This window comes from Eumetopias jubatus, unplaced genomic scaffold (assembly GCF_037043125.1).
Source record: "Eumetopias jubatus isolate StellerSeaLion01/CBP00866 unplaced genomic scaffold, mEumJub1_p1.0 scaffold_12, whole genome shotgun sequence".
Classification (NCBI taxonomy): domain Eukaryota; kingdom Metazoa; phylum Chordata; class Mammalia; order Carnivora; family Otariidae; genus Eumetopias; species Eumetopias jubatus.
Genome location: NW_028274818.1, coordinates 96,095,775 through 96,109,684, shown reverse-complemented (window position 1 = coordinate 96,109,684; position 13,910 = coordinate 96,095,775). Strand labels below are relative to the sequence as shown.

General features: G+C 47.3%; 1 protein-coding gene across 4 annotated transcripts; it reads right to left on the bottom strand.

The window, feature by feature from the left end:
- Positions 1-2,998: 2,998 nt before the first annotated feature.
- Positions 2,999-13,910, bottom strand: KCTD7 (potassium channel tetramerization domain containing 7). Of its 4 annotated transcripts, none has more exons than XM_028109809.2 (5): positions 13,595-13,910; positions 10,541-10,710; positions 7,353-7,531; positions 6,520-6,918; positions 2,999-3,684 (listed from the first exon to the last, which is right to left on the bottom strand). In XM_028109809.2, the coding sequence occupies exons 1-5, from the start codon at positions 13,736-13,738 to the stop codon at positions 3,632-3,634; spliced, it is 945 nt and encodes a 314-aa protein (XP_027965610.1). In that variant the 5' UTR covers positions 13,739-13,910; the 3' UTR covers positions 2,999-3,631. The 4 variants fall into 4 exon arrangements, with proteins under 4 accessions (XP_027965610.1, XP_027965609.1, XP_027965611.1 ...); XM_028109808.2 differs by having other exon boundaries at positions 6,520-6,892; XM_028109810.2 differs by having other exon boundaries at positions 3,592-6,918.

Sequence of the window (13,910 nt, the reverse complement as noted above, 5' to 3'; positions counted from 1 at the left end):
GTCCCTATTTTCATTAGGAAGCTCTTGGTGAATGTAGTTTCTGGAAAAACTATGTTGATTATCCCTTCCAAGGGTAGAGGAGGGTGAAGCTAATTTATCTGTTCAGTGGGGTCTTGCAAGTATCCTCTGCTGCCCTTGTGGAAGTAGACATGGAGCTTAGAGAGAAAGGCTGAAAATGCTCTTCAAATCCTAGCAGGCCAGTTGAGAGAGCTGAATCCAAGTCCAGGACCTCAGTGCAAAGAGCACCTAACTGCCTGAGAATAAGTTGGGGGCAGTGCTGGATAAAGCATCACTGCCAGGGCTGGCAACCAAATACTGGATGAGGTATGGCCAGAAGTGGCCAACCAGCTTTAAAATGCCAAAGACAGGGCAGTCATGAGTGGTGGGGGCGGGGGAGCGGTGGAGATGACCCAGTGAGAATAGGGACAGTAGGCACCCACGATGTGTGCATATACAGATGGGTCCCTGGGACAGTGTAAGCTGAGGTAGAGCTGAAGGTAAGGATGTAATGTTGGAAAGCACACTAATAAACACACTAATAAAGGCATTTATAGAAGTCGATACACATTCTAGGGACTTAAACCTACTCATGATACCATCCCAATCCCTTTACAAAAATAACAAAGGTATAAAGATTTCAACTCAACTCTTAACTTATAAATTTCTTTTAATGGAGATCAAGCTCTAAGCTGTGTGGTGCTTTGGGGTTCTATTTCTTAATTTTTTTGTAAAAAAGGAGAAGTATGTATACATCTGTTCCAAAGATCTACTGGAGCTAGGCCATCTGCCAAGATCACATGATATAGGAAAAAATCCAGGGTCTTCTAAAAGTCATGGTTTGTGGAAGGGTGATTCAGGTTGCCACTGGGATCACAGAAGGGTGGAAAAGGTGCATCACAATCTGATTATGGGTCCCTTTTATGAAGTACTTCCGGATGGTTCAAGATGGTTCAATTCAGTCTTTCCTGCAGCTGAGTTGGATTTTTTTTTCCTGGTGCACAATAGTTCTGTTTCCACTTAGTTCCAGGTGGTTGGAGGTGGTGGAATCCCAGGATATTTAGATCATGTCATTGCTCAGGAAGAACAAGTGTGTGAAGGAAGAAGCCCTTAGCCGTCAGGAATGGGACTGCCCTCTTCCTAAGTCTGAACTTACTGTTCTTGTGTGTATATGGGGGGAGGCAGGCATTCTGGAGGGGGAGGTAAAAGCTTGGCCATTGGATCTAGTAGATAACCCAGATCTATGACTTTTGTAATAACACTGTCAGTTTCTCCTTGTATTTAGACTTTAGAAGAAGATATTCATCTAAGAGAAAAATGAGATACCTAATGTTCACAGCTAGTAAGATCATTGTAGAAATGAATGGAAAAAAAAAAAAGCACATAATTTCCCTTGCTCAGAACAAGCACTATCTTCATTAGCATCCTATTCATATAGGTGCTTTATTTTAAAGTTACATTAGAAATAAAGTTTAAAATTACGTTTAAAAAATACAGAACTCTAAAACACATGACAGGAAAAACAAAATGGTAAGGAATCAAAAGACAGAAAGTTAAAGGTGAAGTAAACAAAAGCTAAAGGAACATGTTCTAAGTTAAACAAATCAAAATGACGTAAGTGAAGCTAACTAAGAGGTCATCTCCAAAATGATGACAAAGGAACAAACGGGCAGGGTTGAGGCCCAGAGTCTAAGGGCCATAAGCCCCAAGCCAGGCGCACAAGACCCCCTAAGCTAAACTAAAAAGCCTTACATTCAGTTATTCTCTTGAGGCCAGGGGTCCCTGAAGGAGGGCCGAGGCCTCGGGCATCCTTCTCCACACGGTCAGGCTGCATAGCACATCTGTGTGGTTAGGCCTGTAGGCTGCAAGAGTCTGATGAACTCAGGCCGTCCCAGATCATCTCGCCACACCTAGGGTCCAGCCAGGGAGCCATTACTCACCTCCATCACTGCCCATGAGTGGGACCCTTCTCCACCTAGTGAACATGTGTCCCTCACTAAGGAGGGTGGTACACTGGGGACCCCAGCTAGCTCCTTAATGTTCACGGACTACTTAAGGCCTACACATCAAAGAAAGTCTTCCTTCTAGAGCATCTGCCTTTCAAATTTTCACAGGTTGAAGCCCTCTGTGCTGCCAAGCGGAAGGGAGGGCTCTATAGAACATCTGTGAGGACTTCAGAAAAGGGTCCTGGGTTTGAACCCTGACTTTGCTACCTATTAGCTATGTGCCCTTGAGTAAATTACACCTCCATGAGTTTCAGTTTCCAATTTGTGAAGTATTATTAATGTATCATTACTATGTGATTGTGTACACAGTAAGCAGGTCAGGGAATACACTTGGCACAGGTGATGCTTTTGTTTAAAAGTCAGAATAATGAGAGATTTAAGGAAGCAGTTGGAGGGTGGCATAGCTACCCAGCATGTCAGGACTCACCCTTCTGGGTTAATCCATGAAGTGACTCCAAGGGACATCTTGATGAGGACCCTCATTAGCCAGGGAAGTGTCAAACTCTATTTCCAGAGGAAGGGCAACTCAAGTCCATTTTCCTCAACGAAGGGTCTTAGCCACAGAGGCTCACATAAGCTTAGAGCCATTTATCTCACCCTCAAAAGAAGTGGTGAATGACAGGAGGGATTTCTCTCAGAATCACCTGACATGGTCGTGAACCACACAGTGACTGGGCAATTGCACTATCTTCTTCCCCTAGAGACCTCTCAACACAAGAGGGCAGAGCTGTGTGTCTAGACTGGGTGGGCACACTCCTACCTGGAACAGAGACAAGGCTAGAGTAACTGCAGAAGGGCCTTCATGGGGCCCATCTCCCTTTTCCTTCAAGCCAGGGCAGAAGTTCAGCTGCTGGTCTCAGGAAAGAGCCTATTTTATTTAGTTGAGCATCCCAAAACACACCACATTTTAAGGAGAAATCAAGACATTGTTTGCTGGCACAGTGGGGGCAGAGGAGGGATGAGAGTAAGTCTCTAAAAAAGAAAGGCACAGCACCCAGATTCTAATTCTTTACTTTAATGCCATGTGAGGGTACTGGGGCTCCATGCACCAAAGCACTTACAAACAAGTAGTGAACAAACATAGGAAGTGTTATGCCATGTACACAAACCCAACACCATACAGAAGGAAGACAGTGGACCCAGGTGACCTCCCATACTCCAGAGGCAACCTGTTCCTATACCCAGTCTTTGTTCCCACCTCCTCAACCCCTGCCAACCCACCCTTCTCCCAATTAACATATGTATACATATATGTTTCTTCCAGAATTCCAAAAAGTGCCTCTTCCACTCCAGTTCCCCACACTCCGGCTTCTGATGTTTAAAGCCTCCCTCTTTTAAGGATCACAAGGCAGGTACTACCTTCACATGAAAGAGCCCCAGCAAAAAGGTACCTAAGAAAGCTTAATCACTTAGAATCAAATATGGACAGAAGGTATGCAGAAGGATATTTAAAATTCTAACTGGGATCAAAATGCTCAGTGTAAGTAGTTTTTGTTTTGTTGTTGTTATTTGTCTTAACCTCTTCAGGATCCAGCTTAGACCAAGATTGCACACTGAGGCTCACCCCACCTTGTGGCTTGCAAATGTCATTCTTCTAGTCCTCCAACAAGCAACCCAGAACAGGAAGATTATGTCACTTGAACAGCCTGAGGCACAAGGCTCAGACAGCAACCAGAATATCCTAAGCCCCGGGAAGAAAGAACAGAAGCTTTCAGAGCACAGTTGACTGCTTTCCACATGATAAGCACTGGACAGCCTCGTGAGTTAACCAAAGGTAGAATAAGGATGGTGACGGTTCCTCTATTTCTTCTATTTAGAGCGTTTACCCAAAGAACTCCTCCATCTGGGATGCTGTGATGTGTTTCATTGTGGTTTTGTTTCAATCTTTTTTGTTGCCATTAAGTTTTTTATTTTTGTTGAATTTTGTTATGGCTGCTATTGCACCATACAATCCTATCTCCTAAACCTTTCACCTTCCCAACCAGTGAGCATGACACCTGGGAGAAAAGGTGCCCAAAGTCAAACATAATGGAAGCTCCAAAGGCAGGCACTTGGTTTGACCCATAAACGTTATGCACAAGAATTCTATGAAAATATACTCCCTTTCGATTGGGTAGAAGCATTCATCCTTTGGAGCCCTCCTTCCTAACCCACCCCTTCTTATGCTCTAGACCTGACCATTTAGAGTTGAGAAGGGATCCAACTGGGAGAAGTCACTTCCTCAGATATGACCTTTATTTGGAGGCCATTACCTCAAACCACCGCATCCAAAAGCACTCTTCATCTTGGCCTTGGCTTCTCATCAGAGAATGGCCAAATTGGGCCACTGAATTCTTTTACTTCATTTCAAAAGAGCTATAAGCTGGCTGCCAGTATCCCTGCTCTGCCTGGTCTACTGGCCCAGAGCCTTGTCTCTCCCACAGTGGCATAAAGTACACCACTGTGAGGACAACACAGGGCCAGAGGGGTCCAGAGGAGTGTCTCTAGCAAGGGGCCTGGGGACAGTGTCCTTATCTAGCATCCCTGAAGCCCCAAGCTAGTCTTCAGGGTGTATTTTTGAGCAAACTTGCATTTGAGCCTACCAATCACTCTATCTTACATGTATGGACTCTAAATAACCAAGGTACTGTGATGCTCTGTGCCAGGGGTGGGAACGAGAAGGAGCCTAGGCCAGATAACTGAAAGCACTGGGAGTAATTGTCTCCTTTCTACTCACACCGCCCTTCTCCTGAATAGCTTGCCTCAGTGTCTGTCCAAAAATGAATTTGCATTAGGCAGTAACACCTATCGGACCAACTTAAGCGGAAGACTTCTGTTAGAATAAGACAAGAGCCATGTTGTTGGGAGTAAGCTTCAAGCACGGACATCAACTCCAGAATAGTGATGATTCATTTGTGGATGAGGACAATAGAGAGAACACTTATCTCTGAACCTGAACAACTGACTGCACGTTCCTCTCAGATCTCAGTCTGTACCTCTGTTCCACCACACAACGTGAGTGCAAAGCCACGCCCCGGAACCCCTGTTCCACAGGGGGCCAGGAGGTCACTGCCCCATGAAGGAGTTTGGCAAGGTCCCAGGACTTGGGCTTCTCTTCCTAAGAAGGATGCAGACATCTTCCGTTCCCCCTCGCCCTACCTCGCCAATCTGGTCTTGTAGGACTGAGACCAGTGAGGCTGTCCTCACCAGTGTTTTACATAAAAAGAAAAAAAAAAAAATCTCCCTACCAAACACCCAGCACAGTCAAGCAGAGTCGTGATTACAGGGAGAAGCCCTTAATGCAGCACAGAAATATTATGTTCCAATTGCTGGTGCTGCATAGCTCTTCCTTTAGGAGATGCACGTCCATAGCCTGCTTAACTGCCCTAGTCTGCAGATGGAGCAAGAAGAAAATGCAGTGGGAGCAGAACCTTGTGGATCCTTTTCTCTCTCTGAGATGTGGGGAGCAGAACGTGATGGAGGTTTGCTGCGATCATCCTACAGCTCCTGGTAGAGCTGTGCCTCCCACCCAACCCTTTCTTTGCTTCCTCAGAACAGACACTCTCCTAGGAGAACGTGAGCAGGATAAAGCAGCAGGGTTTAAAAATGAGTGGGGTTCCTATCTACAGAGGTTCACCACAGATTGGATGCTAACACATGAAATGGCAGCCAAAGAGATTCTGAGCCTCCAGAAAGGATGTTACATCTCATAGACAACAGAAGATCTATGCAACTTGCCTGCTTGACTCAGGGAATCTTCAAAAGGAACCTCTGAAATCTGCATTACAGCCCTGAGAAGATAACCCTTCAAGCAAGGAAGGTTGGTGGAAGGTAGGAGAAGCCAAGGCCCTAAGGCAGGGCTGTAAACATTGTGCTTTTCTAAGGCCAACCTGGTGCATGGCTTTGGCAACTATGGTTGCATCTCCAAAAGGTGGTGAAGGATATGTTTCAGGAGGCAGAGTCTTTCCACATCCCAAAACAAAGCGTGGAACTATCCCTGGGGGAAGAGGGAGAGCAGATGCTGCTTCTTCAGTCAGGGGCTGTGGGGTAGGTCCTTGGGCAAATCCCCCATCATATTCTGTGTTCATACCTATATGCTAGGCACAAGGAAGGGACACTCGAACAGGGCTGAGGAAGTGCTTACGCCTATATTAGTTTGGTAACGTGGCACTAAAAAGGGCAGAAACTCTCTTGCAAGATCAAGAGAGTGACGAAACCTCTCTGAACTTCCTGGTCAAGCCCTAGCTAGCCAGACCCCATCAGCCTCAGGCAAAGACTGCTGTGCCTTGAGGAAAGGTCAGGTGAGTGCAGGTACCAAGTCCCTGTGGGCCACAAGCCCTGAGCCTGACCCCGAGGTACAGCCGAGAGACTGGAGCTGCCAGGAGACCTCCATCCCCTTGGAGCTGTGCCTCAGGACTTGGTCCTCACCTCAGCAGGTCTGGGGCAGTTAGTATCCCTTCCAGGGATCTTACCCCAGAGCCACTAAAGGGAATGGATGCCCTCCCTGACGGGACTGTTCCCTACCAGGGCTACTCACCACCATGTGATCTTGAACTCATAGATGGGGCGCTTGCAGTAGTAGTGGTTGATGAGGTGCTTGTCACACACCCCGATGCACTGGTGGTCCACGATGAGGCCCTGGGCTGAGAGGTCCGTGACCAGGCAGTGCAGTAGGTCATAAACATCAGCCACAGCCTCCCAGGGCCCAAAAGACACATCCACTTCGCAATGGTGCTCAAAGAGCTGCCCATCGCTCTCGCTCCGCTCGAAGCGCAGGGAGTTGAGAAGAGGACACTCGTAGGGGGTGATGGGCATCTCCTCCTTGAAGACACAGACCTTGAGCTTGGCAAAGCGGGCCTTCCGCTGTACCGCACGCAGCCGGGCAATCTCCACAATCCGCTCCAAATGGTCTGTGGGGTGAACACAGCACCCATCACTGGGATGGGGGTCAGGAGGTTGGGGTGGGGGGTGGGCAAGGCAGTATCAGGACACAAAGAGAGAGCTCCAGTGAAGGCAGGATCCAACAGGGGAGAGAGATCCTGCAGAAGGGACTCTGTGGGCTTATGAAGGGCACAAACTTAAACAGGGATCATGGATCGCCATGGCAAAAGGAAACCAAAAACATGGAATGAGGACAATCCTTTTGAAAGGTGATTTGATGATGTCACAGGCAAGGTGGGTCTTATTTAACCTGAATCTTCCCAGTGTGACTGGGAGGGGAGGGCAGAAAGGGAAGCAGGAATCTCTCCAATCTTGAGTAATGTAGATGAATCTTGGACCCACTTCTTCTGGTGAAGACCTAGGCCCAGATAGATGCCTTGCAACCCTCTTTTCCCACACCTCGACCACACGGGGCAGTTGACCCCTCACCTTTGTAATAGGGCATGAGTCCCAGAAATGCCTGGCGCACTTTCTCCCCCTTCAGAGGCTGCATGTTCTCTAGCTGCTCCAGGAGGGGCCCGATGGCATAGTACTGGGCCTCTTTATACACAGCCCGTACACGCTCCCGGGGCGGCAGGTCCCCTGAGCGCAGGAAATTCAGCACATCTCTGAGCAGGAAGGAAAGAGAGTTGGTGAGAAGGAGCTAATGGACCTGGGTGGTGACATATAGTAGTTAAGAGCATGTTAAGAGCACAGAATCTGGAACCAGACTACCAGCTGTGTAACCTTGGGTAAGTGAACCTAACCTCTCTGTGCCCTGATTTTTTCATCTGTAAAAGGGGGGGAAATAAAAAAAAAAACTACCCCATAATGGAATGAAGAGATTAAGTGAGTTAATAGATAAAAAGTGCTTGGAAAATACCTGGCACTGGGTAAGCCCTCAATACGCATTAGTAGCTGTTATTACCAGTATCATTACTATTATATTTATAACTATTATTAGGCGTAATATTTTTTATTTTTATTAGGTGTTGTTATTATTGGGTATACATAGGAATAATGGAAAGATGTGATTTCTAGGCTCCTTAATCTATAGATTTAAATTGAGGTATAATTAATGTGCAATCAAGGTACAAATCATATAGTTTGATTACAACCACCACCTACACTGAGATACAGAACGTTTCCATCTCCTTAAAGTTTCCTTCTGCCTCTTCCCATTCAACCCCAGAATTCTTCTATCAGTGAAGATTAGTTTTGCCTCATCTTGAAATTCATGTAAGTGGAAGCACACAGTACGTTCTCTTCCATGCTTAGCTTCTCCCCTTCAACAGAATGTTTCTGAGATTCATCCCCTATGTAACAAACTAAGTGGCCCCACATTGAATGGATATGCTGTAATTTATTTACCCATTCTCTTGTTGATGGACAGTTGCGTTGTTTCCAGTTTGGGGCTCTTACGAGTAAAGCTGTGATGAACATTCCTGTAAAAGACTTTCTGGGGACACATGTACCAACTTCTCTTGGGTATGTATTAGGAGTAGAACTCTTCACTTATAAGGTGAAGTGCATGCTTAACAAAATGGTTGTAGCATTTTACATTTCCACCAGCAATGTGGAATGGTTCCCCATCTTCTATATAACCTTGCCATTAGTCTTATTCTGTAGCTATAAAGACATCAAATGCTTACCCCTAACACTTGAACAAACTGGTTCCTGGAGTGAAGAAAATCGTATACTGCATTTTCTTAAGATAAATATTCAGTTCTTTTAATTCTATCTTCAAATTCTTTAGTGCTAAGAATAATCAGATCCTTTACTGGTTAGGTGTGGGAAGGTCTTTTCTGTAAAGATATGTGAGTAAACCCCAAGATCAAGATGTTGCCTCAACAGTAGTCTCTGACCATGATGTAATACCAGCTATTGCTCACTAAGTTCTAATCTGTGTCAGTCACTATTCATGTGTTATCCCATTTAGTCACTTCAATGACATTGTGGGGTAAGTGCCATTTTAGGCCCATTTTATAAATGAGGAAAAAGAGGGGCTCAGAGAGGTCAAGGAATACCCTTACTCAAGGAGTCACAGCTAGCAGGAGCCCAAATGCAGACACAGTTGACTCCAAGGCCATACCCACAGTGGTCCAGACTCTAGTCCAAAGTGCTATTCACTGATCAAATGGGAAACCACCCCAGATGGCGGCCCAAGCAGCCTTCATGGGGGGTGCTGGGAGCACATGAACTGCACCAGCAGAGAAATGTTCCTGACCAAATGCCTTAAACCCCTATTTTATTTTATCTGAGTCTGTAGGCAACTTCATCTGCTGCTGATGAATCATAGGCCACAGCAGTCCAGCAGCCCGAGGATAAATGCTACAACATCCTGCCTTCTGCCACACCCTTGCCTGGCTCTGACCCTCTCCAGCTATGGCCACCTGGGCATGGGCACATCAACCTACAGCCTAACCCTGTTCCCCCCCTCCCCACAACCCCTTTCCAAATCAGTCCTCTAGGATCTTACGCAAACCTTGGTCTGCTCTGAAGAACATAACCCCGGGGCAAGGCCCAGCTAAGAGTGCTGTGGGAGCTGCCAGCCGGGGCCAGCACTTTCCTCCCGCAAACAGCCTGCAAACAAAAATCTTTTTATAGCTCTGCAGAGTGATGTGACACTTTGTTTTCTCAGCATTGGAGGCAGCTGACAGCCCAATGGGGACACCCAGATGGTTCAAAGTAAATTGTTTGACCAGAGGCTCCTTTCTGAACATAAAAATACCCCTTCTCCCAGTGCAGGCAATCCTACTCGGAGGCCAGCACAGAGACGTAGTGGTCGGAGAGTTTTTGCCTCCCTAGTCAATCTGTTGAAGGTTGAGAACCATGTTAGTTCTCTAGTCATCTCCAAAGTTAGACTGAAGGGGCAAAGAGCTTTAGCCACATGCTCTGGAAGGACCTGGCCAGGGGTCACACCAAGGCTCCTTATGTAATTGGCATGGCAGGCCTGTGAGGCAGCTATCATCATTTCTCATTTCACAAATAAGGAAACTAAAACATAAAGTCTTTAAGCTGTTTATGTGTAAGGTGTCAGAAGTCCTTTCTTGGGAAGGGCTATTTTCTTTTTTGAGATTGTGTCTTTCCATGTTTTAGTATTAAAATGACAGTCACAATTGAAGGTTTTTTTTTTTTTAAAGACTTTTCTTGGCAAAATTAAAGGATGGCAATCACATATTGGTCCTTCCCTCACCTTTTTTGTTCGTTTGTTTTAAACTCTTGAAGGAAGTCTGAGAACCACGGTCCCACACCGTGTCCCTCCCTAAGGGCAATGTGGAGCCCCAGAATCTGAATCTGAGGATTTTCCCCACGAAGTTGCTTTAGAATCTCCCACCTCCAGGGGGGATCACACCTGCTCCACACAGATGACAATTTCCTGGTCTTAAATTTCACAGGACAGAAGCAGTTTCGCCACATCCAGCCAGTGTGTGTCACCTGAGATTTCTCTGGCTGTCCTTGTCTCCTCTGGGAAAAAAACTATGACTTTTGATCTCATTCAATAAACACATTTATTAAATTCCATCAGTACATTTGTTATCTCCTCTTCTAGGTATTATAGAAGACACCAAAGCCCCATACTGAGGCCCAGGACACTCACTAGGACTACAAAGTTGACCATAGAGGGAGAAACATACCCAAAGTGGGTGCCATCCCGGTCAATGAAGTACCGGCCCTCGGCGTCTGTGGGGATGTAATGCCGCCCACTGAACATGGCCGCCAGCATGGTGTCTTCATAGCGCCGCAGAGTAGACAGGCGTGTGGTGAAGTGAGCCCCTCCAATGTTAAGGGGGACAACCTCAGGAAACTGGAAAGGAACCACCAGCACTTTCAACCAGGCATTGGGGAATGAGAGCAGGGGCTGCTCTGTCTGCAGTCTCCTTGGATCTCATCAGTGCTGCACCATTCAGGCACCCAAGGCTAAAATCCGGAAATGCTCCTTCTGAATGCTCTTCTCTCTCTCCTCCCTCTCCCCACACTTCTCAGTTGCCAAGTCCACCCCACTGTCCCCCTGAGAGCCATTAAATCAGGCCTCCTCACCCCAGTTCTACTATCTCTGCTCTATTACCACTTTTATGCCCTTGCTTATGCTGTCTTCTCTGTCCAGAATGTTCTTTCCACTCTCCCTCTGTCCATCTAGCAAATGCAACTGCCCTATATGTGGTGTGCACAAGGGCACCCATCTGCGAGAGATCTGCTAGCTCAGCTGTGTGCCTTTCTCTAGTGCACACCAAGGCACCATGTAAGTTGGCAGCGTCCACTCATTCTAAAAGCTTCTCTTCAAGTTTCCTGATTTTGTGAGCATTTCTGCCCTTTTGTCCCTCACCTGCCCCAAGACAGACTTAACTAAGTATTCCCTCCATTGCGCCTTCACCATGTGCCATGCTCTCCTCTTCATAGTGCCTACCATGATACACTAGCAGTTAATTACTCCTGTGAGCCTACCCTTCTAGACCCCAAGTTTCCTGAGGGCAGGGACAGCATCTTATTCACTAGTCACGAGGCCACCCACAGTGGGGCTCATAGATGTTTGTGGAATTATTCCAGGCATCCACTCCACATTCTCTGTACCTCACCACTTCTCTACTACTTAATCTGTAGAGTGAGATCAGTCCCTAGTCCAACTCAGGTTCTGGAGGCAAGGGCAGGGGGAGGAACAGGGATTGATGGTATAGATTGGCCCAGAGAAGCTCTAAGTTCCCCCTAAAATGCTCAGGACCTTTTCGCAGGGGGAGGGATATCTTTCACTCCTTGTAGCTTTAAAAGAAATGAAGCCAGTTCTCTAATTTTCCCACAAACCTCCAGATTAACTAAAATTTTATACTAGTGTACACTTTTTAATATTACAACATCTCTCAGGCTCCAGTGTATATTTAGCTAGATAGTCCTTTCCCCCAGCTTTCCAGTTCTATTTTTTTTCCACTTTTTTTTTTGAGGTATAGTTGACACCTAATGTTATATTAGTTCTGGGTGTATGACACAGTGATTTGACAGGTCTATACCTTATTGTCTGCTCACCACAAGTGTAGCTACCACCTGCCACCATATATTGCTATTACAATATCATTGACTATATTCCTTATGCTGTACCTTTCATCCCAGTGACTTATTGATTCCCTAACTGGAAGCCACTACCTCCCACTCCCCTTTGCCCATTTTGCCCATCCCTCCACCCTCCCTCCCCTCTTTACCAGAGGGGTTAGTTATATCTAACAGAGGAGCTGTGCTAACCAGCTTCTAACTAACCAGAACACTGGTTAGTTCTCTGTATTTATGAGTCTATTTATGCTTTGTTTTTTTGTTTGTTTTTTAGATTCCACATATAAGTAAAATAATGTTTTCAAATTCTTTGTGCAATAAAGTAGGATACAAATACATTAAATCAAAGTTAGCCAGAGCCTAATGCAGTGCCTGGCTTGCAGTAAAGACCCAAATATGCACTGAATGAATGAATGAAAAAAATACACGGTTCTTGTGTATGTATGCACTTTTACTCTTCTGCAACCAAAGGACAGCAAATGCCTTCTACTTACTCCATAGCTCCTCTAAAACCATTGTACGTGCATACCGAGGACTCAAATATTATTTTGGGATAATAATACTTTACATTTCTGGAGCTCTTTACACCTTTTCCAAGGACATCTCATACCAATCCCAGTGTTTGCTCTAGTAGAGCTGAAAAGACTGAGGCACAGAGGAAAAAGCAATCAAAACCAGTTTTAGATCTCACATGGAACAATGTATCTGTGGGGGAGCTGGCCTACAGTTCTGTGCTCTTTCTCTCAAACCACACTGTTTTCCCGATGACAGTGCACAAAAGATAAGCACCAGTGTTCCTGATGGCTTTTTTTTTTTTTTCCCCAACTGCAAAGAGTACTTCCAGGGTTTTGCTCATTATCACAAGTGTTTCATGATGTTTAGAGTTTAGGCTTCTAATCCCAAGAGGACCAGCCACCCCCAGCCCAGCCCTGCCCCTCTGGAGCTGTCCGTTTTTCTAGTACTCCACACATCACAACAGGCTCCCTTACCCAGCACTACCTTAGCTCCTACCTCCTAGTCTCCTTCTTCAGTGCCTGGCAATGCCCCACCTTCCTCCTCTTTTCTCTTTCTCTTGAGGGTCATTTCAGCTCTAAATATGATACTGTCATACACAGTAAGACCAGTAGGAGCACCCAGCACAGTCGCTAGCGGAGGAAAGCCATGGAGCTGTCGGGTGAATGTGGACACATCTGTTCATTGGCCTGCTTCTTATCTACACAGTCCCTTACTCCACCTTCTGGGCAGCTGGAGATTAGGACTGGGCAACCACGAAGGCCTCCTCTTTGATCTCCTAGAAGACACTCTCCTCTTGGGGCTCCGAGGTCCCCTTCCCACAGCCTACCCTCCCTCCTCTAGTTGGTAAGGATGCGACAGAGGGGTGGGCCTAAACCAGCCTTGCAGTCAGTGAATACTGGAAGCGGGGATTGGAGGAAGGCGGGGCGGGGGGGGGGCAGGTGTGCCCTGGGGCAGGGAAGACACACCTGGTGCGTTTTACTGGAGGTGGGTGGGCCCCCGGAGCACAGCTCCTCTGGCGCCGCCCTCGATCCCACCTCTGACCCCAGCCTCGGCACGGCTCGCACCGCAGGGTCAGCTCTGCTGGGCACCTGCTTCTCCCTCTGCGCCCCTTCCCACGCCCCACCCCCCCAAGGTACCTCCTGGGGCAGCAGGGGCAGCGCGTGCCCCGCCTGCGTGGCCGTCGGGGTGGCCGGCTCCAGAAAGTCGTCTTCAGCGTCGGAGCTGGACATGGCACCGTCTGGACGACGGCTGTCTGGCTCCCGCCCCGTGACTACCACCATCCCTCTGGCTCTGGACAGTGGGCGCGGCTTCGGGCGGGCGGGCGACGGCGGCCCGGGCACTACCGCCGAGCAGCGCCTGACATGACGCGGCGCGGCCGACGGGCGGGCCCGGGGGACCGAGAGCGCAGCGCGCGAGGGCGGGAGGGCGGCCACTCCCTCCGCGCCAACTGGC

Coding starts and splice junctions, on each gene's coding strand:
- KCTD7 (XM_028109808.2), bottom strand. CDS start 13,738: ATGGTGGTAGTCACGGGGCGGGAGCCAGACAGCCGTCGTCCAGACGGT. Junction 10,711..13,594: donor TGCCCCTGCTGCCCCAGGAG/GTACCTTGGGGG, acceptor GTTCCTTTCCAG/TTTCCTGAGGTTGTCCCCCT. Junction 6,893..7,352: donor ACTCATGCCCTATTACAAAG/GTGAGGGGTCAA, acceptor TTCACCCCACAG/ACCATTTGGAGCGGATTGTG.